Below are 24,523 nucleotides of genomic sequence, written 5' to 3' on the forward strand. Positions count from 1 at the left end.
AATACACTGTCTTCAAGGACTTGCTGATCAAAACCTACGGGCTCTCACAGTTTGAGAGAGGGACACGTCTGCTTCACCTGGATGAGCTAGGGGACAGGCCCGTCAGCTATCATGAACAAGATGCTGGCCCTCCTGGGCAAACACAAGCCCCGCATCATGTTCAAGCAGGCATTCCTCGAGCAACTGCCTGCAGGCGTCCAATTACTCCTGACTGACACAGACTTGAATGACCCCCAGAAAGTCGTAGCACAAACAGAAGGAAGAGTGCTCAGCTTCCGTGGGCCTCGTCAATAAACTCCGCAGCCAGACCCATGCAGACCCGCCGAAAGAACAGCAGCCCCACAGAGGAGGCGATCCCAATAACCAGTGGTGTTTCTACGATCATAGATGGGGCACCAGAGCCCGCCGGTGCAAGCCGCCATGCACATTTCAGGGAAACGCCAGGGCCACCAGTCACTAATGACCTCGATGGCTGATCAACAAGACATCCTCCTGTACGTTTGGGACCGCCAGTCCAGACGATGCTTCCTTGTGGACACAGGAACAGAGGTCAGTTTTCTGCTCCCATTGGGACAGGATACCAGGAGCAGGCAGACGGGCCCCACTCTGAGGAGTGCCAACAGCACGATCCAGACCTACAGTACCCACAAGGTCCAAATGCAGTTGGGAGGCAGCCTTTTCTAGTGGGTGTTCACGCTGGCCGCAGTGGAACAGCCACTCCTCGGGGCAGACTTCCTCTGCGCCCACAGCCTGCTAGTGGACCTCAAGGGACATAGATTGGTCCACACCAAGACTTTTCAAACCTTCCCCCTCAAAGACACCAGGCTCCCAGCACTCACCTGGACTCCATACAGCGATTGAACGAGTATGCCAGGGTCGTGGCTGAATTCCCCGCAGTGCTCAGCCCCCAATTCACCATGGCGATGCTCCTACATGGAGTACAGCACCACTTCCCAACCCAGGGCCCGTCACTCCATGCAATGGCAAGTCGCCTTCCCCCAGAGAAGCTCCATCTGGCGAAGGAGGAATTCAGGAAGCTGGAGGAGCTCAGCATTGTATGGCGGTTGGATAGCTTATGGGATTCTCCCCTGCACATGGTACCCAAAGCAACTGGGGGCTGGAGACCATGCGTCGACTACTGCCGGCTCAACGAGGCCACCTCATCCCATAGGTACCCCATGCCGCACATCCAGGACTTTGCAGCTAACCTGCACGGGGCAAATATCTTCTCCAAGGTGGACCTCGTGCGAGGATATAATCAGATCCCGGTACACCCCAAAGATATCCCCAAGATGCCATCATCACCCCATTCGGCCTTTTTGAATTCTTTCAAATGCCTTTCGGGCTAAAGAATGCCACACAGACCTACCAGTGGCTCATGGACGCAGTGGGCCGAGACCTTGATGGTACCTTTGTGTACCTGAACGATATCCTGGTGGCGAGCAGAAAACATGACACACCTCCGAAACCTCTACACCCGACTGAGTAAGTTCAGCGTAATGATCGACCCAGCCAAATGCCAGTTCGGATTGGAGGCCATCGACTTCCAGGGCTACAGGATAACCAGGGAAGGAGCCACACCACAATCCAGTAAAGGCCATCCGGAAGTTTCCTCGGCCCAATATGACCAAGGGATTACAGGAGTTCATGGGGAAGATCAATTTCTATCACAGGTTCATCCCCTCAGCTGCCAGGATCATGCGGCCCTTGTTCGCCCAGATGGCAAGCAAGGCAAAGGACATCACCTGGGATGAGGAGTCAGCGGTGGTCTTTGTGAAGGCCAAGGAAGCCCTGGTGGGCGCCTCACTCCTGGCTCATTGCAGCTCAGACGCTCCAACAGCCTTGACAGAGGATGCCTCAGGAACAACGATCGGCGGAGTTCTAGAGCAGCAGATCCAAGGAAGTTGGCAGCCACTGGCTTTCTTCAGCAAACATCTGCAGCCTCCAGAACTGAAGTACAGTACTTTCAACAGAGAGCTACTGGTGCTGTACTTAGACATCCACCACTTCAGGTACTTCCTAGAGGGCAGGTCCTTCGTGCTTTTTACAGATTACAAGTCCCTGACTTTCACCTTGGCTAAGATCTCAGACCTCTGGTCAGCCCGCCAGCAACGACACCTGTTTTACATTTTGGAGTACACCACAGAAGTAAGGCACATCTCCGGCAAGGACAACGTAGTAGCCAATGCACTGTCCAGGCAAAGTATCGACGCGCTATGAAGGGGAGTGGGATTTTGTGGCACTGGCAGAGATGGAACAGAAGGACAAGGAGATGCCCCAATACAGGACTGCATATCGTGACTGCAGCTCCAGGATATCCCAGTCGGCACAAGTAACACCACTCTCCTGTGCGTCATGGTCACCAGCCAGGTCAGACTTATCGTCCCAGCAGCTTGGTGACAGCAGGTTTTCGATTCCATCCACGGGTTGGCTCACCCATCCATCAGAACCATGGTCTGGCTGGTGGCCATCAAATGCATGTGGGATGGATTGCGGAAACAGGTCAGGGGGTGGGGGAAGGCGTGCATGCAGTGTCAAACAACCAAGTTACAGCAGCATACCAAGACCCCACCTCAGCACTTCGGGCCCACGGAATGAAGGTTTGACCATATCCATGTGGATATAGTAGGACCCTTTCCAGTAATCCAGGGTTTCCGCTATCCATTCACGACGGCCGACCGCTTCACCAGGTAGCCAGAAGCAGTCCCGCTGGCAGACATGTCCACGACCTCGTGCTCATCTTATCCTGGGTGGCACGGTTAGGTTACCATTCCACATCATGTCCGACAGAGGGGCCCAGTTCACTCCAGTCTGTGGTCCAGCCTTGCCAGCCTGTGGGGTGCCCAGCTGCTTCACACAACAGCCTACCACCCATAGTCCAATGGATTGGTGGAGCATTTCCACAGGCACCTCAAAACTGTGCTCATGACCAGTCTTCAAGGACCTCACTGGGTAGTCAATCTACCATTGCCACTGTTGGGTATCTGCATGGCACCGAAGGAGGACCTCAACACCTCTTCAGATGAACTTGTCCACCACTGGTGGTCCCAGGAGAATTCATACCATCCCCAGGTGAACAGCAGGACAACTCAGAAATTTTCCTCAGCAGGCTGAGGGAAAGAGTCTGTAACCGGCCCTACCTCTACCTTCCAGGCAGGGACAAGTGAGAACCAACATACCCAAAGACCCAGGACTGTGAGTATGCTTTCATTTGCAGGAGTCCACATCGTCCACCACTGCAGAGGCCATACGAGGATCACTCCCAGGTCATCCGCATAAATGGGGCCATGTTCGAGCTGGAGGTTGGAGGCAAGATGGAGGTCTTCACCACAGATAGGCTTGAGCTGGCACACCTGGACCTGGCATGCCCAGTCGAGACACCAGCACCACGCTGAAGAGGCAGGCCATTGAAGCCTGCAGAGACAGCCTCTAGGAACCAAGGACAATAGTGCCGGTTCTGGGGGCGGGGGTCATGTGGCGGCCCGCCCCCACGGCGGTCAAGCCAGCACTCTGGGTGGTGAGCGCAACCAAAGGCCAGCAGCCAGCGCAGCGAAACTGGCCACAACAAGCGAACCGATGGATGAACGGCAAGGGCAGCTTAAAAGCCAGTGACCCCAAAATGGCACTGGCCTTGCTGCACAGCCAACAGACAGGGACAGCGTGCGGGAAAGATGGGAATTGTTATGCAGGAAAGTACTTGCGCATGGGAAACCTATTTTTGTATGCGGGTTGTGATGTCAGTAAAGGGGGGGGGCAACAGCGGGAACGGCATGAGTATAAAAGTCAGGCCTGAGCTCCTAATAAAACATAGAACTTAACCTGACTACACTACATGTGTGTGTCTTATTTCAAGTAGCGTGCGGGTACACCCCTGCATTTTCTGCATTAGCCTCCCTCAAGGTCCGAGGGACTACCTTGTCAGGCCCTGGGGATATATCATTTGCTTTAAGTCACCAAGCACTTCACTTCCCATGACTGCACCCATTTCCTGAGTGAATACTGATGAGAAAAAAAACATTTAAGGTCTCCCCCATCTCTTTTAGCTGCATACAAAGCAGACCTCTCTGATCATCAAGGGGACCAATTTTTTTCCCTTTTACTCTTAATATACTTGTAGAAACCCTGAGGATTTTCCTTCACATTGTCTGCCAAAGTAACCTCATGTTTTCTTTTAGCCTTCCTGATTTCTTTCCTGAGGTTTTTCTTGCATTTTTTTAATACTCCTCAAGCACCTCAATTGCTCCATGCTTTGCCTTCTATTGGCCTTCAAAAAACAAAGTATTGAGAACAGGCGTTGGGATGTTATGTTAAAGTTGTATAAGTCATTGGTGAGGCCAAATTTGGAGTACTGTGTGCAGTTTTGGTCTCCGAACTACAGGAAAGATATCAATAAGCTTGAGAGTGTAGAGAAGATTTACTAGGATGTTGCCCAGACTTCAGGAACTGAGTTACAGGCAAAAGTTAAACAGGTTAGGACTTTATTCCCTGGAGCAGAGAAGAATGAAAGGAGATTTGATAGAGGTATTTAAAATTATGAAGGGGATAGACAGAGTAAATGTAGGTCAGCTTTTTCCACTGAGGTACAAACCAGAGTATCTCAGTGGGTTAAGAGTGAAAGGGGAAAAGTTTATGCGGAATATGGGAAGAATTTCTTCACACAGAGAGTGGTGGGAGTGTGGAATGAGCTGCCAGCTGAAGTGGTGAATGCCGGCTCAATTTTAACATTTAAGAAGAACTTGGACAGGTACATGGATGGGAGAGATATGGAAGAATATGGACTGGGTGCAGTTCAGTTTTTTTTTAAACTTTATTTATTCGTTCAAAAAGCAAATAATATATGACATATACAACAATTAACCATAAACATGAACGTTATGTTTTATATATATAGAAAAAAAAGAAAAGAACCCCCCCTTCAGCCAACTCTCCTAAGGAGAGCCATAAAGAAAGAAAAAAGAAAAAATATTAAAGAAAAATTAAATATACATATTAAGATCTAATCAATGTAAATTGAAATGTAAATATTCTGAATATAACAACCACTTATTAATAAAAAATTATAATTATCACACGAAACATACGTAATTTTTTCCATTATTAAACAATATTTCATCTCATTATGCCATCTATTAATATCAATCATATTTGTATCTTTCCACGTACTAGCAATACATTTTTTCGCTACGGATAAAGCTAAATATACAAAAGCAAGCTGAAACTTATCTAATCCCGAACCTTTCAGAGGTTGCAAACTACCCAATAAAAATACTGTTGGATCTCAAACTATTTTAATCTTATACAGATATTCTAAAAACGAATGAATTTTCTTCCAAAAAGATTGTATATGTATACATGACCAAACAGCTTGAAAAAAAGTTCCAACCGATTCACCACATTAAAAATACAAATCTGATTCATGAAACCATACTTTTTTAATTTTTCAGGTGTTAAGTATAATTGATGTAAAAAATTGTAGTTAATCATTGCATAACATGCATTTATCAATCTAGTTACACTATCATAACAGATATCTAACCAATCCTCTTCAGAAAAAATAAAACCAGTATCCGCTTCCCATTTACTTTTGGATTTATCCCAACCCTTTTTATACCATCTTGTAATATTTGATAAATATATGAAATATAACCCTTCTCTGGTACCTTCATAAGAAAAGTCTCAAATTTAGTCATTTCAGGTAAAATCATATCTCTACCAAACATACATTTTGGGTGCAGTTCAGTGAGACTAGACAAAAGATGGTTCGGCACAGACTAGAAGGGCTAAAGGGGCCTGTTTCTGTGCTGTAATGTTCTATAGGTCTTCCAAACCAGATCACCAATAACTCCTAAAAACCAAGGTTTCCCCTGTCTGCTAACTTTGCCTTTAATCCTTACAGGAACATACAAAGTCTCTACTCTCAAAATTTTACCTTTGAAATTTTGAGAGTACAGCTTGTTTGCTGATCATTTGCACTATATTGGAAATTTGTTCTGATCCAAATTTAAAGATATTAAAGCAGTTCTTCACTTCAACACGTCAGAGAATCTGGACAAAGACTGGTAGATAGTATCGATGAGCACCTTCACTCTGTTCACTGCCAACAGCAAGCATCTCCCAGTGGCCAATACGTAATTCCATGCACCATTTCCACACCAACCTGTTTGTCCACAGCCTCACTTAATACCAAACTGAGACTGTCCATAAATTAGAGGAACAAAGTCTTGGCACTCTCCAACCAGATGGCATCAATATAGACCTCCAATTTCTGTTAACCCCCTCCCCCATATCTCTCCCTTTCCCTATCCCTCGGTCTCCTTTCTTCCAGCTTCCTACCCCCTCTCTTCCTTCCTTCCATCAGACAACTACCCTTGGCTCTCTTCCCCTACTACTTCTCAGCCTTTTTCTCTTCTACCCTCCTACCTGTATCTCTTGCATGCTAGCCTGTGCTCCTCTTCTCTTCCACCCTCCTCTCCAATTATGCATCTGTCTGGTTTTTTTCTTGACTTTCGGAGGGCCCAGGCCTGAAACATGATTATCTTTTACTTGCTTTGGATGTTATGACCTGCTCAGTTTCTCCAGCACCCCAGCATCTGCAGACTTTCATGCTGTTCCAATGAATGCTAAAGTTTCCATAACCAACCACAAGAAGTTCTTACACATTAGATAGTGTCAGTTATTTTTCACTATTTTAATACTTCTCCAGACACTGCAATTATTGTACAATTATTACAAAACTGACCTGTAAATAAGTTTTAGGCACCAGACCTTTCTTTCCTTGAGCATTTATTCCAAGCCACCATCCATCAGGTTTCTGATCAAGGATTGTTATAACTTCACCTTTCTGCAATATCAGAACAAGTCAAGAATATAATTACCTGTAAAACCATACAATGAGCAAACTATTTAAAAAGCTCAAGTCAATTAAAGGGACTCTGCAAAGATAAAAGTCCCCTCAAGATCCTTGAAAACTATCTTTAGTTTCTTCAGGGGAAATCAAGTGCAGGAAGGAAAATGATCTGGTGACATTTGAGACTCATAGCGATTTTATGAAGTAGGTGGGAACCATTGTGGCTTTACGATTTGAAGACCTATACCCAGTCTGATCCAATCTTCGAGATCTTTGTCCCACAGCCCAAGTCACAGTTTTTCAAGTTCACATTCACAATCTTTGGAAGTGTGTAATGAGGGTTTTTCTCTCTTCCATTTTTTTTTCAGGCAATGAATTAGATTCTTAAATCCTCCGAGTAGAAAACAAAAATCCCCTCTAACAGTTATGTTAAAAACCAATGACTTCTTGTTTTTAACCTATCAACAAACAGAAATAGGTATTTACACCATTTAGAATTCTCATTATTTTATACATGTTAAAATCTCCCTTTTGCTTGCCCAAGACTGCAAGGAACTGCAGAGAGCAGTTCATGCAACTCAAGACATCACGCAAACAGACCTCTTCTCGACAGTCTAAACCTCCTGCCATCTCGGAAAAGCTACCAACGTATGAAAGGACCCATCCCATCCCGGTCACCTTCTTTTCTTTCCCTTGTGTTGGGCAAAAGATACAAGAGGTTGACAACACGAACCTCCAGATTGAAGGACTTTATTTCCTGCTGTTATCAGACTCTCAAAGTTAACATTGGGAAAAGATTGCATTTGCACTGTGTAACTGTACTTTTTGCCATTCCCAGCACTTTGTCTTTGGAATGCTATATCCTGCACTTTTCTACTTATGACTGCACTACCTGCTTTACTTGAGTATATGGATAGATTTGCTTAGATAGCATGCAAAATTAAAGGGAGATATGATATTGATGAAAATCATGACATTTTGATAGTGTGAAAAAGCAGAGCTTGTTCAAAAACTGTCAAAATAGTCAGTTATCAATGAACATAGATTTAAGATTGTGACAGATTATTTTATATTGCATATAGATATGTTTTAAAGGAGATAAATGTGGCAGGTTTTTTAGCGTAGGTCACATATTAAACTTCAAAACAAATCTCATTTAAAATGCCAGAGCTCTGCTCAAGCCAGACTGTCCAGGCTCCGGGTACCTTTGCAAAATCGTTGAAGAATAGCTATAAGGGCTTCACAAGTAGGTGTTAATTGGACCTGCTGTGGAGTAATGGATTATTGTTTTGGAAAGCAAGATGAACGAACTCGGAAGATTAGGTCTGGAGCTGCAGTCTGTCTGAGTGCAGTTGGCTGTTCCAAGAGGGTCATGTGGTTCTCTCTGAGTGAGAGAGAAAGAGAATTCAGTTCTACAGTTCAGTAGCAGCAGCTGGGACTGGAACAAAACAAGCTGGGAAGCTTGTGGAAAAACCCCATTTTGAAGACAGGTTGTGAGTTATTAGTTCAGCCTGTTCAAAGCCCTTGTGGTCCATGCATGAGGAAATGGCTGGCTGCATAATGTTTCACTTTAAATAAGGGAAACAAAAAGGAACTCTGTGGAGATCTGAAAGAAAGAGGTTATCATCTGGAAAACCCTGATGGGGAAAGTTTCTTCGGCAAGACACTGAAATGGCTGATGGGAAGGAATCAGTTATGGGTGTCCAATGAGCAATAAATCTCTCCAATAAAACTGACAACCACCTTCCTGAGCAGTAACCATTTACCTTTCAAGCACCAACGCCAGGTGAAATACATAAACGATAAATTCTGTGCACAGTATAAGAATTGCCTGCAACCAGTAAACTTGGAGGAGTCAAAAGTGAGAAGGGACTGTGAATTAAAGAACTTTTCTGAATTTATATACACTTTACATGTGCGCTTAGAATTTAAAGGGGGTTAATAGTAATAAGTTAAAGTTTGATCTTGTTCTCATGTTTAAAGATAATTAAAACCAACTTTTGTTTAAGTAACCATTTGTCTTGGTGAATTTCTATTGCTGTTGGGTTTTGGGGTCCTCTGGGCCCGTCACAAGATAATTGGCTAAACAGCCGGGGACGTGCCATTATAACTGTTCAGAATGAACTACCTAAAAGTGCACGAGAACATCAGAAATAGGAGCAGAAGTAGGTCATTTGGCCCATCTAGTCGGCTCTGCCATTCCACAAGTCCATGGCTGACCTAGCCATGGATGCAGCTCCATTTACCAGTTGTTCCCCATAACCCTCAATTCCACCATACTTCAAAAATCTATTTGTAACTTGAAGAGATTAATTGAGGCAGCCTCAACTACTTCCTTGGCAAACAATTCCACAAGCTCACTGTTTACTATGGGAAGTAGTTCCTCCTTATATGTCAAATCTATTCCCTAAATCTTGAAGACAAGACTACTAGTTCTAGTCTCAACTGCCAATGGAAACAATCTTTCTGCTTCAATCTTATCTATTCTTTTCATAATTTTGGACATCTCTATATGATACCTCCTTATACTACTAAACTCTAGTGATTCAGGGCTACTCAATCTCTCCTAATAGGATAACCCCTTCATCTCTGGAATCAACCAGGTGCACATTGTCTGTGCTGCCCCCAAAGCCAGTATATCTCAAGTACTCCAGATGTAGCCCTTTAAAGTTGCAGCAGAACCTTCCTGCTCTTCAATTCAATCCCTCCAACAATGAAGGCCAAAATCCCATTTGTGTTCTTGATCACTTGCTGCGTCAGCAAGCTAACATTTTGCAATTTATGCACAAGTCACTTTGCGCAATACTATGCTGGAATTTTCACTAATTTTTCAGTAAATAATAAAAATTAAAGTGCATATCTTTTTTTTATTTTAGAAGAGAAAACAATTGGCAAACACAGGGGAAAGAGACCAGATGAATAGCTCTACCAAAGAAATGGCACAGACATAGAACCATTGTTCTCCCAGTTATTGCTGTGAAGATTTTCTGTGAACCATCATTTAAAATGACAATTACAAAGATTTACCTCAATTTATATATAATCTTTCAATCATCTCTTTTAATTTCCATACATTGATGAAGGCCTTAAGTTTGAAATGCAAGTTAGGTATTTTTATCTTTGCTATATAAAGAACATTGTTTGACCTGCTGAGTTTCTCCAGCATTGTGTTTTAACTTCATGCCTGGACTGTTGAGCCAAACGCAGTGGGTGTGAACAGAGAATAGCACAGGCCCATGATGTCTTCGCTGAACAGGAATGTCCAAATTAAATCAAAATTCTGCTGCTTGCACATAATATATTCTTTCATTCTTTGAATAGTCATGTTTCTATCCAGGGGCCTCTAAAAAGCTCTATTGTATCTGCTTCTCCTACTAATTTAGCAGTCCTTTCCAGGTATTCATCACCCTTTGCATCTCCTTTACCCAAGGAAAAAGATTCTGACTGTTTATTCTGCCTGTTGAAAGTTTGTAAAATTCTATCACTTCTCCCTTCATCCTTTGATGGTCTAGTGCAGCCATTCTCAACCTTTTTTTTGGCTATGGGCTCCTGAGGACTCTGGACAAAGTTCATTGGCCCCCTCTTAACTGTGAAGCAGTCAAGTTTTGGTTTCTTCCATACTTCTCTCCGACCAATTTCATAAAAACTTAACAATGTCATGTGAGGTGAAGAGAAAACAAGGCTTTTACTTAATGTGCTGTGGCCTCCAGGGGGGTGGGGGTGGGGGAGAGTCATTGGACCCCCATGGAGAGGAAAACAAATCTTTCCAGGCAGCAGTCTGGTAAATCTCTTCTGTGCCATTTCCACAGTCTCCATATCCATCCTGTAATGGAGTTAACCAACATTGCACACAGTATCCCAAATAGAGGGTAACCAAAATTTTATACAGCTGTGGTGTTGCCACGATTCATGCTATTGCCTCAGGGCTGAGGAGACAAAAATCAAACGAAAAATGAAAATCTGTCAACGTTTCCATTCATAAACATTATAAAGTAAAATACAAGTATCAAATGAGAAATCATTTCACAGATGTTTTAGGCCCTGCGAACAGTGCACTCCCACCAACCCCCTCTTTCCACCAGTCGAACCTCACCTAAACTTTTAATAATCAGAAAGCGAGATATAGAGATTCTGGAAATCTGATCAATAAGATCTGCTAATGTAGGTTGTAATTCTTTTTTAAAACCATCTAATTTCAGGGGTTTATTGGTCAAATTAGGTTCTTTATCAAGAGGCAAAAATTTTCCCCCAATGTATTTGTGATTTAAGTGTGCATTTAAAAGGTATATGGTGTGATATCTTAATGAAATCTCAATTTATTATTAAAAGCAGTCCAGCAGTGTGGAACTGTAAAGTTTATTCAATATTTATTTTACTTTAAATATTCGAGTATTTTTCTCTCTTGATATAAACAAATGATAAAACTTGACCTTAAATGACAGATCATGCTGTTCCTGAGCTTGAAAGTTACTGATGGTAATAAACAGTCTTGTAGTATCTTGATTTTCATCACATTCCTCCTCCTCCTCCTCCTCCTCCTCCTCCTCCTCCTCCTCCTCCTCCTCCTCCTCTTCATCCTCATCATTCTTTCTTGCAGCAGTCGCCCTGTCCTTGGTGCTCCTAACAAAAGTGAATTGGATAGGTTATTTCCATAAGCTCCAAGCTGCACATCAAACTCTGCGTGCTACGGTATCTTCAAGTCATTGAGAACAGATCTCCAGCAAGCATGTGCAGCTCAAGCTTCAATAATGCAAATACATCGCATATTTTGCATTACAAGGACCTGGTGTGTTGAAGAATTAAGCTACTTCACATCATCTAGGCCAAAATAAGCTTAACTACCCTCATTTTCCATCACTGAAAAATTCTGACCGTGGCAATCTCATGATTTATCTCTCCGTGGGCTCCGGCTGGCTCGTTTCGCACAGAACAGAAAAGAAGCAGTCTTTAACATACTGACCCAAAGGGCTGAACAGTTTCACATCACATTCTTTTGATATTATGATGACATTGCACAAAAAAAAGACAACTTTAATCATGGTACAGGTGATAAATGCTGTATATCATAGCTTCATTCTAAAATGTGTTCTGTTTTCAATCATTTCAGGCTTTTGAACAGCCTATTCCTTTAAAATGCAGCATGGGAAACCTGCTTTTAATTTCATTTAACTTCAGGCAACCATTTTTCATCTCATCCAGTCACTATGATAATCTCATCAGGCAAAAACACTTCCTGTTTTTTGTAGGAATATGTTGAAATGATATTTAACATATCCAGAACAATCTTTAAAACAATTGCAAAAATGCTTGGAGCAATATGGTGCATTATCTTGGTATAAAGTAAACTGGGACAAAGTGAAATTTTGCCAACTTCAGATGGGGATTATAGTAAGTGTAAACAGATTACAAAATTACGATGGCCTGATAAAATTCAGTATTTAGATATTTAGGAGTAATGGTTGATGTGAAATATCAATCGATATACAAATTAAATTATGTACCATTATTGAGAAAGATTAAGATGGATTCGATTAAATGGAAAGATCTTCCGTTGACAATAATAGGTCGAGTAAATTGTATTAAGATGAATATTTTCCCACGTATTCAATATCTTTTTCAATCGATTCCATGTTTACTTCCAAAAGTATTTTTTCAAGATGTGAATACGCCAGTATGGAAGTTTTTATGGAAGGGGAAGTTAGTGAGAGTAGTATTACAGAAATTGACGTGGAAATATGCTTTAGGAGGACTTCAATTGCCTAATTTTCAAAATTATTATGAAGCCGCACAATTAAAATTTATTAATAGAATGTCGGATATCACGCAACCTCCTAGTTGGGCTAAAGTGGAATTAGTTTGTATTTCTGAGTCTCAGGTTCACCAGTTTATATTTAAGTGGGATTCTGGTTTATTACAGGGATATAATATGCCTGTTTTAAGACATTTATTAGGGATTTGGACTAAAAGGAATTTTGCTATAGGTACGAAGGGTGAAATATCAATTCAAATTCCATTATATCAAAATAGGGTTATTCCTTTTTCGATGAATAATAGGTATTTAAAGACATGGGAATCTGAAGGTATAAAAGTGATGGAGGATTGTTTTGAAGAAGGACAGTTTCTTTCTTTTAATCGACAGAGAAAAATTTGGAATATCAGTTAATTCTTTATTTGTGTATTATCAAGTTCGAGCTTCGGTAAGGGATAATTATGGAAGAGAAATAAAATTACCTGAATTAATGAAATTTGAGTTTCTGATTTCGCATACATTAAAAAAGGGCTTTATTTCTGATATGTATGCTTTGTTGCAAGATAGTATGGATAAACCAAATTTTAATAAATCTATAAATAAATGGGGAGGTGATTTATCTTATGATGTACCCCAAGAGAATTGGGAAGTTATGTGCCAAGATGGGGTGACTAAATTATTTAATGTAAGATATAGTTTGGTTAATTATAATTTTTTATATCAGTGTATTTGACCCCCGAGAGACTGAAAAAAAAATGAATTTAGTAATTCGGATTTGTTTTAGATGTGAACTACATACTGGAACATTTTTACATGCAGTTTGGCTTTGTGATAAAGTTCAACCATTTGGGGGAAAAAAATTAGAGGTTTTTTTTTGAAAAATTTTTTAAGATTAAATTACCATTAGATCCAGAAATTGTTTTTGCTGGGTTATATTGTTTCGCTGACTGGTTTGGGATTGGACAAGTTTCAGATAGTTTTTGTTCGTCTCGCATTAGCAGTAGCACAGAAGCGTATTGCGATTACCTGGAAAGATGATGTAGAAGTAAACATAAATCATCGGCACAATGAATTGAGATCTTGTATTTATATGCAAATTGCATGATAATAATTATTTTTTTGTTCAAATGTGGTCACCTTATTTGGAATGTATGGGTTTAGAAATAGCTTAAGATATTATGTAGTTTATGTTTGTAGCTGGTTGATATATTTTTTTTTGCTCCCCTTGCGGGGCGTGCTGAGGGTGGGAGGGAGGGTGTGGTGGGTTTATACTGGTTTAGTTTACCATATAACCACTTACAGCACAGAACAGGCCAGTTCGGCCCTACTAGTCCATGTCGTAGCAAATCCCCACCCTCCTAGTCCCACTGACCAGCACCCGGTCCATACCCCTCTAGTCCCCTCCTATCCATGTAACGATCCAGTCTTTCCTTAAATGTAACCAATGATTCCGTCTCGACCACGTCTGCCGGAAGCTCATTCCACATCCCCACCACCTTCTGCGTCAAGAAATTTCCCCTCATGTTCCCCTTATAATTTTCCCCCTTCAATCTTAAACCATGTCCTCTAGTTTGAATCTCCCCCTTTCTTAATTGAAAAAGCCTATCCACATTTACTCTGTCTGTCCCTTTTAAAATCTTAAACACCTCTATCAAGTCCCCTCTCAATCTTCTACGCTCCAGAGAAAAAAGCCCCAGTCTGCACAACCTTTCCCTGTAACTCAGACCCTGAAATCCTGTCAACATTCTCATTTATTTTGTTATTATTTTTATGTATTGTTTTTATGTAATTTGAAAATTAAAAAAAAGAATATCTTGAAATGAGAGTGAATAGAAGTTAAAATCACCATCACCAAAGAAATACCTTCAGTTTTTAAAGTCCAATTTAAAGTCCCAGCTTTGTGTTGGGATTTTAAAATCAGAAAATGAGCAATTGGTAGGAAAACACAAATTTAAAAACAAACACAATAAAATGTATTAATTGATTTAATTCTGCTCTGCAGTTCAATCCAGAGTAGTTGCTTTGGGTAGGTTGAGATTTAGTTATCCATCTGTTCAATTCAGTATTACCCATATACTTATATTAGAAAAACATCAGCAAATCTCATTCTTTAGAAAATTACAGATTCCTCAACAGTTCCTGGGATATTTGTGCAGCTTACTGATATTAAGAAAGTCTATTTAATTATATTAATCCAAACCCCACCTTTTACTCTTTGTCACTTCAGTCATTGTTTATTACCACAAAAATGTCTAGAATTTACCTCATCCATTCTAATAAGGACACTATGTACACAGCTTTACAAAGTCTCTCTAATTCATTTCCTGTTAGAAGAGTGAATTTATTAAAGATTTAGTCTAGCAGACCCTTACTTATCAGTTTCATCCATTTTCTGTTTAAGACGTTCTTTATCTAATCTTCGAGCAACTTCTTGAAGTAGTTCTGACATACTTGTCAGCCGCCTCTCTTCAGCTCGTTTCCGTTGATCATAGTTATTGATGTGAGTTAGTTCATTTGCCTGAGGAAAAAACCGTCCTTGTGACAACATTTTTTTTCCAAAATATACTTTATTCACAATAAATTATTTGCAAACAAAAAAACTGTTCGAGACTTGTTACATTCAATAGTGCCAGTCATATCTATGTACATTGTTACTTTGCTCTCTGATACCCTGTTACCACAACTGTGGCACCTTGTCTTTTCTACACATTGTTATTAGACATATCTTGTCCAGAAAAATCATTTACAAACAAGAGTTCAAGTCTCTTTACACTCTTAATAGGGTATTGAGAGAACAAATGTAACAATTTACATGGATGAGAATCTGTAAAAAAAAATATATATATATATATATAATATATATTATATACACTTCTCATCCATGTAAATTGTTACATTTGTTCTCTCAATATCCTATTACTACCCCTGTGGCACCTTGACATGTCACGCCCCCTCCCCCCATTGGTTTTAGGGAGGCTTCCCCACAGTCGCAGCCCCTCAGTGCCCAGCAATGGGAGGACTCTAGACTGTGGTCCTCACAGGGCCCTTACATTGGCTGCACCAAACTGCACCAAGCACATACTCCAGCAGCCTCGAATAAGCCAGTCAGCACCATTCCCAGTTTGCTGAAAGACCAACACTGGCAGACCAAAGAGCATCTTTCTCTGAGATGATGGTCTTCCAGTAGTTCTGGATGTCAGACTCAAAGTGTGTACAGCCCATAAATCAGAGAGTCCTCCATCACACTGTTGCTGGGGATGAACCATGACAAAGACCCCTATATCTTTCTCCACACTTATTTTGCGATTCAACTTCAGCAAAGAGGTGGATAACAGTCTCCACTCCACCGCAGCCATCCTGAGGACAATGTGTGTGGAGGGTAATGTTCCGGTTATAGAACATAGAACACTACAACACAGGACAGGTCCTTTGGCCCTTGATGTTAAGCTGACCACATATTCCTTTTAAAAAAAAGTACAAACCCTCCCTATCCTGTAATCCTCTGTTTTTCTTCCATTCACGTGCCTCTAAGTCTCTTAAATGCCCCTAATGTTTCAGCCAGCCATACTTAAGAGTTGAACCAGGACAGCTTGTTGGTGATACTTACAACTAAAGATTTATCGAGGAAAGAAATGTAATGTAGCCTTAAATGGCTTTGGAATTGCACAGAAAAACCTGAGAAGGGCAATAAAACTGTTCTTGAAAAATACAAATATCAATTAATCTGATCATTCTATAGCTAGAGTCTGACATGTTATTAAAAATACAATTTTATTTCCAGAAAATGTGAAATGTGCCTTATGAACTGAAGTCAAATTAATTCACTTGACGTTAACTTTCAAATAATATTCAAACAACATTGAGTAACACATCTATTAAATCAATTGCAAAGGAAAAGCTAGTTTGGCTGTTGTAAACAATTTTCTCTGGAAATTTTGTTTTCCTTGGAGTGGAGGAGGCTTTGGGAGAACTGATGTCTTAAATTATGTAGGGTACATCTAGAGTAGTTAAAACAGAATTTTCTTCCCATAGCAGAAGTGACAAAACAAAGGCTGAAAATGGAAAATAAAATCAACCTCAAACGAAAAAGATGGTCAACATTTATTAAATTTATGGTTTACCTTCTTCAACTTGCGAAGAATATCCAAAGTTCCATCGACAGATTTGTTTATTTGAATACAACTATGAGAACATCAAAATATCCATTATAAGCAATAAATACACAAATAGATGAAAACGATGAACCCAAAAAACCATTAAGCAGATACATGAAAAAAAGCTGTGAAGGGAGCGGAGATGCCACAAAAGATTACTGAGAATAAATGGTATTACTTTTAAAAATAAACATGATTTAAACATAAACTTCAAATTCTAATTTTCCTCTCAATTGTGGTGAAAAGATGAGCAAATGTTACATTGTTAAATAAGTGACCCAGCTGGGGAGATCATTTAGAGTGAAAACAAACAGGCTTTTGTTATATTAGCTTTTCACCACGAGAGGAATAAACATAAAATAGTGCTGCAGTATTAAGGCAATGTGATGAAGTACAGACAGCCCCCAAGTTGCACAAGAGTGGAGGGTCCTCAGTTTCTTTCCAAACTGTTGATTCAATTAATTTCCCCCTACTAACACGCTCCTCCTATCAGAACTTGTTCATACCTTGAACAACTTTTCTTTTGATTTCTCCTTCTACAAATCAAAAGGTGTGGCCATGGCCTTTTACATGGACCTTAACTACACCTGGATTTTTCTTAGCCTCATGAAACAGTCCTAACTTCAAACCAATCTGGCACTACTCTCCAACTTTATCCCCACTATATTGATGACTTCATTGGTGCTTGCCTCCTGTACCTGTGCTGAACACATCATCAATTCCACTATTAACTTCCACCTCGCCCTCAAATTCACTTGGACCATTTCTGTCACCTCTCTCCCCTTTCAAGATCATTGTCTTTATCTCAGAAGACAAACTATCCAATGACATTTACGACAAACCCCCACAGCTACCTCGATTATACCTCCTCCCACTTTCTCTCAGAAGGAGACCACTCTTTTCTTTCAGTTTCTCCATCACTGCTGCATCAGTTTTCGAGGTGAGGCTTTCCACTCCAGGACGTCTGAAATGTCTTTCTTTTATAGGCTTTCCCTCTACAGACATTGATGGAACCATCACACACATCTCTGCCACTTCCCACAGCTTTTATCTTGCCTCCTCCTCAGACAGAACAGAGGTAAAGATTCCTTGGCCTTGTTCATCAGCCTCCACATCCAGCACATGATTCTTTGTTAATTCCGCCAGCTTCAATACGATCCACCACCAGTCATAACTTCCCTTCCCTTTCTGCCTTCCACAGCGACCATTCTCTTCGTGACTCTATGGTCCACCTATGTCTCCCCATTTCCAGGTACTTTTCCTTCCAACTGAAAGAAATCCAACACCCCCTGCCTCACTACATCCATGGACCTACAATCCTCCCAGGTGAGACAAATATTTATATGCACCTCCTCGCAAATATCTATTACATTCAGTGCTCTCAATATAACCTCCACTACATCAGTGAAATCAAGCAGTGATGGTTTTGCTGACCACATCCTCTGTCCACATGGTCATCCTGAGTTTCCAGTTGTTTGACACTAACTTCCTTCTCTATTCCAATACCAGCCTGTGTCCTTAGTCTCTCCTGGTGCCAGGGTGAAGCCAAATGCAAACTTGAGGAGAAGTACTCATATTTCCCCCATGTTGGCCATGACCCAATGGTGCAGACATTGAATTCTCCAATTTCAACTAATCCACATTCATGTTTCTTTTTTTTCCTCATGCTAATGCAACCAGGTCTTCTCATGCCCCCATTCCATTCCAAATCAAAACACCAGCCTGCTCTCTATTACTGCATTTTCTTTCCCCTGCTCCACCTGTCCATCACCCACACACTCCTCTGTAAATCCCTCCCCACTCTGTTCGCATCTGCCCTCCATTATCTGGTTCCACTCATCACCTTCCTTCCTTTGAATCAGAGTCCATGTTCTGCAGTCCTTAGAGGATCCACATCTCCTTCTGACCTCTGTCTCTATTGCCACTCTTCTTTCTCCCACCTAGCTCCATATGCTCTGCAACCCCTCTTCATCTGGAGTCACTATTGCTTGACAGCTCCTGCCTTACACCTCCCCATCACCTCTTTATACAGACTATGTCCACTTCACATACTTGGTCCTAAAGCAGGGTCTAGATCAGAAATGTTGAAAACCTGACTGTTTTCATTGGTTGCTACATATTCTTAATTCAAAGCAGTGTGACATTTTAAGGTTGTAAAACTAAAATAGTTCAACGAACATTACTGAATCTGTTAAAAGGAAGCAATTATTCAGCAAGATCCTGATGGGGGAGAAAATAACAATAGATAAATAATGGAAGGAGAGCACAGAAATGAGTAAAAGTACCATCAACAATACAATCATCTGACGCGCCGGAGGCGAATCGAAATCGCCAGTGCTCTGTGCCTAACGGAGCGCCAGATTAAGATCTGGTTCCAGAACAGGAGAATGAAATGGAAAAAGGGAGGAAATCACGGAAGTGCCTCGGTGGCCAAAGGCCATAAAACCCCAGAGGAGAAGGGGCATGATTCGGAGAAGCAGTCCCGGGGGCAGGAAACATATGATGCCGCTCTCAAACCCAGCGACCCGACCGAGTAAATGCTCATCATGCTACCTTGAGATATATACATCACCAACATTCACGAGTTATCAGAACTTTGGTGGCGATGGAGAGAAGAAAGGGGGAGAGGGGGAAGAAAGAGAGGAGAGAGAGAGAGAGAGAGAGAGAGAGTGTGAGAGAGAGACAGAGAGAGAGAGAGAGAAGAGAGAGAGAGAGAGAGAGAGAGAGAAGGGGATACACGACTATTCTCGCAATGTTTACGATCCAGATGTGTGTCTAAATCAGTCTAAGACAGATCAAAACCTCTAAGCTGTTGTTCTAAAATAAAAGAGTCCATTATTATCCAAAATAAAAAAAAAACAATCATCCATTAGCCACATTCAACATGGCAATAATGACGATATAACGACACATCAGAAACTGTAATGTCGCACTATTCCAACACACATGGAATCATATTTTCAAAGACACAGTACTGAAAGTTAACATTCACATTTTTGTATTATATACCAAATATTAAAACAACTTACCTCTCATAAACTTCCTCTCTTTTTTCAGGTTGCTTCAATTTCTTTAATAAGGAATCAACCTTGAACAGAACAAAATGGTGTGGTATAGAATTATATTGTTACAACACAGGTGGAGGCCATTAAATGTATTTTGATTCGCTGTGGACTAATCCACGCCCCTGCTCTTTCCCCTTAGCTCGACACATTATTTTGTTCTTTGAGTCAACCCAATTCCCTTTTGAGCTTTTTCCAATGTCCACACAAGCAGTTTCCAAATAACAAATCCTGGTTTTTCCTCACATCTCACTTGTATCTTTTACACACTACTGTATTTTGAATCTCTATCCCCCGGTCTTTCTTTGGCTTGGCTTCGCGGACGAAGATTTATGGAGGGGTATGTCCACGTCTGCTGCAGGCTCGTTGGTAACTGACAAGTCCGATGCGGGACAGGCAGACACGGTTGCAGCGGTTGCAAGGGAAAATTGGTGGGTTGGGGTTGGGTGTTGGGTTTTTCCTCCTTTGTCTTTTGACAGTGAGGTGGGCTCTGCGGTCTTCTTCAAAGGAGGTTGCTGCCCGCCAAACTGTGAGGCGCCAAGATGCACGGTTGGAGGCGAGATCAGCCCACTGGCGGTGGTCAATGTGGCAGGCACCAAGAGATTTCTTTAGGCAGTCCTTGTACCTCTTTGCTGCTGAAGACCCAACTGCGCTGGATGGGTCACGTCTCCAGAATGGAGGACCATCGCCTTCCCAAGATCGTGTTCTATGGCGAGCTCTCCACTGGCCACCGAGACAGAGGTGCACCAAAGAAGAGGTACAAGGACTGCTTAAAGAAACCCCTGGTCTTTAGTCAACCACTAAATGGAACCAATCACTGTCAATCACCTCCACCTGCATCATAATACTTTAACACAGTTATTCTCTCAACAGGAGTCTAAATGCAAACCTTCACTCCAAGGTGAATTCAATGCCTTCTACACCCCATTGGCCGACCAGAACAAGGAAGAGCCACTGCACATCGCCATGTCCCTGATGATTCTCTACTGTCAATATCAGAGGATGACATGCAGGTTGCCTGAGAGTGAATCCAAGGAAAGCATCTGGTCAGGACAGAGTACCCAGCCAAGTATTGAAAATCCATGCTGACCAACTTGCCAATATATTCATGGATACCTTCAACATATCACTCAGGCAGGGCTTGGCGCCCACCTATTTCAAATAGGCCTCAACCATTCTGGTGCCCAAGAAGAGTGTGGCAACCTGCCTAAATGACAACCGACTAGTGGTACTCACATCCACAGTGATGAAGTGTTTTGAGAGGCTGTCGACTGAGCTGTGACATGGATCTACTCCCATTTGTCTACCACAGCAAAAGGTCTATGGCGGATGCTATCTCATTGGCTCGACATAAAACTCTGAACACCCGGACAGCAAAGACACATACGTGGGATGCTCTTTATTGACTACAGTTCAGCGTACAACAGCAACACCATCATCCCCTCAGAACTGTTCAGCAAACTCCAAGACCTGGGCCTCAACACCCCACTGTGTAAATGGATCCTGGATTTCCTAACCTCCAGACCACGATCAGTGAGAATTGATGAGAGCATCTCCTCCACAATCTCTATCAGCACCAGAGCTCCACAGGGCTGCATATTTATCCCCTTGCTCTACTCGCTTTACACCTTTGACTGTATGGCTTGGTACAACAACACCAATTATGTATCTTGCTGACAATATCATGGTAGCGGGTTGTATAAAATAGGGATAATGAGTCAGCATGTAGGAGGTAGATTGAAAACTTGGCTGAATGGTGCACTAACAACAACTTTGCACTCAATTTAACCAAAACAAAGGAGCTGAATGTGGACTTTTGGAAGGAAAAACCAGAGGGGTACAATCCAGTGATCACCGGGGAATCAGAGGTGGAGAGGGTGAGCAAATTAAAATTTCAAGGAGTCACCATCATGGAGAACCTTTCCTGGACCCAACACACTAATATCAACATGAAGAAAGCATGTCAGCGCCTCTACTTCCTCAGAAGATTGCGAAGGTTTGGTATGACATTGAAAATTTTGGCAAACTTTTACAGATACGTAGTGGAAAGTGTGCTGACCAGTTGCATCATGGTCTGGTATGAGGACATCAATAACCCTGAGCATAAACCCCCACAAAATGTAGTGGACACAGCCCAACATATTTTTCTTTAAAAATCTATGTTGACAGTCCTTTCTTTTTCTAAATTAACAAATAACCTGATAATGAGACATAGGTTGAGAATATGGGCACAATTTAGAAATTTTTTGGAATCAAGAGTTTTTCTCTAGCCAGTCCTATGATAACCAATCATCCTTTTTTTTTAAAGAAAACTTTCTGCCAGATGCAGTTTTCAGAGAGTGGTGTAGAGTCGGGATTAATAATTTTAAAGATATTTTTATTTGAGATCATTTTGTTTGTTTTGAACAATTGAGGGCAAAATTTAAATGACCCAATAGTCATTTTTTCAAGATATTTACGTCCAACATTTTGTTCAGTCCAAGCTTTCTGATTTTCCACAGATTTCTGAAACAAACATTCTTGATTCACTTTTTGACTTTTAATTTTCTCATAGTGGCTCAATATCAATTATTTATAGTGATTTGATGGATTTGAGAATAGCTAAGATCAAGAGTGTTTGGGAGCATGACCTGGATTTGTCACTTCCAGATGAGGGTTGGGATATTGTTCTAAATCTGATTAATGAACCCTCATTTTGTGCGCGACATTGTTTGTTGCAAATCAAAGGGAGGGGTACGTAGAGCACATATTTCAAGTTATCTCACTTTTATTCTGATATCGATCCATTATGTGATAAATGTAAAATTTTTGAGGCTTCAAAACGTATGTTTTGGTCTTGCTCTAGTTTAGAAAATTTTTGGAAAAATTACTTTCAAACTTTATCAACTATTTTTTAAGGTCAAATTAGAACCATGCCCCTTAATTGCTCTAATTATTTTTTCTAAATAAGAAAAATACTACTCACCATCACAAAAGTACATTTTAGTATTTGCCTCATTGATGGTGTGACAGAGTGTATAGATATGTTTTTTTGGGAAGTAAATTGGGAAAGGTTTATTGGAGTAGGTCACATACAAACACTTTTAAACAGATCTTATTTAAAATACTGGAGCTCTGCCCCATGCTAGACATGTTCGGGCCAACAGTCTTTGCAAGAGTTTTGGAGAGTGCCCAAGAGACTTCACTAATAGATTGTTGTTTACAAAAAGGCAACAGATTGTCTGGAACTGTTCTAAGAAGGTCATGTGGTTTTGCAAGCAGAGAGAGTCAAACAGGCTTTCTCTCAGAGAGAGAGAGAAAGAGAGAGAAGGCAGATCACTTCTACAGTGTTACAGCTAGGAACAGGGACTGGAACAGGACAAGCTTGCAAGCTTGTGGAAAACCCCATGTGGAAGACAGGTTGTAAATGCTTGATTCAGCCTGGTCAAAGCCTTTGTGGTTCATGCAAGAGGAGAGGACTGGCTGTCTAATGTTTCACTTGGAATTTTAAAAAAAACAAAAAGGCACTCTGTGGTGACCTGAAAGAAAGAGGTTATCATCTGGAGAACCTTGAAGGGGGCAAGTTTCGTCAGATGGCTGATGGAAGTAACAGGAACAACAAATCTCTCTCTGAAAACTGACAAGAACCTTCCTGAGTGGTAACCATTTACCTTTCAAGCACCAAAACCTGGTGAACTTTAGAAATGTTAAATTCTGTGCACAGTATAAGAATTACTTGCAACCAGTGAACTTGGAGTAATGAGAAGTGAGATTGGATTGCGAACCAAATAACTTTTCTGAACATTACATACACGTGCGCTTAGGATTAGAAGGGGGTTAATTTAGGTAAAGTAAGTCAATAGTGATAAGTTAAAGTTTGATTCTATTTTCATGTTTAAAGATAATTAAAAGCAACTTTTGTTTAAGTAACCATTTGTCTTGATGAATATCTATTGCTGCTGGGTTTGAGGTCTTCTGGGCTCGTAACAATGGGCAATTCTGATGAAATGGAAAGAAGGTACCCCACCTACCCATACTCAATGGTTACAGGAGGTTATGTCCTTCCTAAGTTTAGAACAAATCAGATATTATGTCAAAAATGTAAAGAGGAATTTTTATACAAAGTGGGCCCCATTCATGGAGTATTACCATTATTTTTTTAAAAATAGGGTACTTGGATGCTCCTAAGCAGTGTTGTCTGGTTTCCCAATGTAATCTTTTGTTTCCTATGTATTTTAAATATGCAAATTAACCTTGTTTAGAGATGAGGGCTTGATTAATAGGGTTTTTTTTTTCTCTTTTTTTCTTTTGAAGTGTTTTGAAAATTGATTTGATTGAGAAGGGTACACACAATTTATACCATATATGCTTTAGGTATTATTAGAGGTATTATTATTTTTTTCATACATTTCATACCATATATTGGATTAATATTTTTTTTATTAAACTCAATAAAGATATGTTAAAAAATGTGTAGTGAAAAGTGTGCTGACTGGATACATTTCAGATTGGTATAGAGTGGGGGGGGGAGGGGGGCCCCCCAATACCTTAGTTGAAAGCCCTACAAAAGGTAGTGAATACAGCCAAGAACATCACAGGCAAAGCTCTCCCTCCCATCAAGAACTTCTACATGGAAAGCTGCTGTCAGAGAGCAGCAGCAATCATCAAGGTTCCATACCATCCAGCTCATGGTCTATTCCCACTACTGCCAGCAGGAAAGCGCTATGTCCCT

At 41.1% G+C, this 24,523-nt stretch overlaps 1 protein-coding gene across 2 annotated transcripts in view; it reads right to left on the bottom strand.

The window, feature by feature from the left end:
• nphp1 (nephronophthisis 1) overlaps positions 1 to 24,523 on the bottom strand; it is a 117,517-nt gene that overhangs the window by 83,679 nt on the left and 9,315 nt on the right. For both annotated transcript variants that reach the window (XM_069887656.1, XM_069887655.1), the window contains exons 2-6: positions 19,780 to 19,838; positions 16,718 to 16,778; positions 14,969 to 15,114; positions 11,278 to 11,467; positions 6,740 to 6,841 (exon numbers count right to left, since the gene is read on the bottom strand). In XM_069887656.1, coding sequence (XP_069743757.1) covers positions 6,740 to 6,841; positions 11,278 to 11,467; positions 14,969 to 15,114; positions 16,718 to 16,778; positions 19,780 to 19,838 — 558 coding nt within the window. The remainder of the gene's footprint in view (positions 1 to 6,739; positions 6,842 to 11,277; positions 11,468 to 14,968; positions 15,115 to 16,717; positions 16,779 to 19,779; positions 19,839 to 24,523) is intronic.

Source organism: Narcine bancroftii, chromosome 6 (assembly GCF_036971445.1).
Source record: "Narcine bancroftii isolate sNarBan1 chromosome 6, sNarBan1.hap1, whole genome shotgun sequence".
Classification (NCBI taxonomy): domain Eukaryota; kingdom Metazoa; phylum Chordata; class Chondrichthyes; order Torpediniformes; family Narcinidae; genus Narcine; species Narcine bancroftii.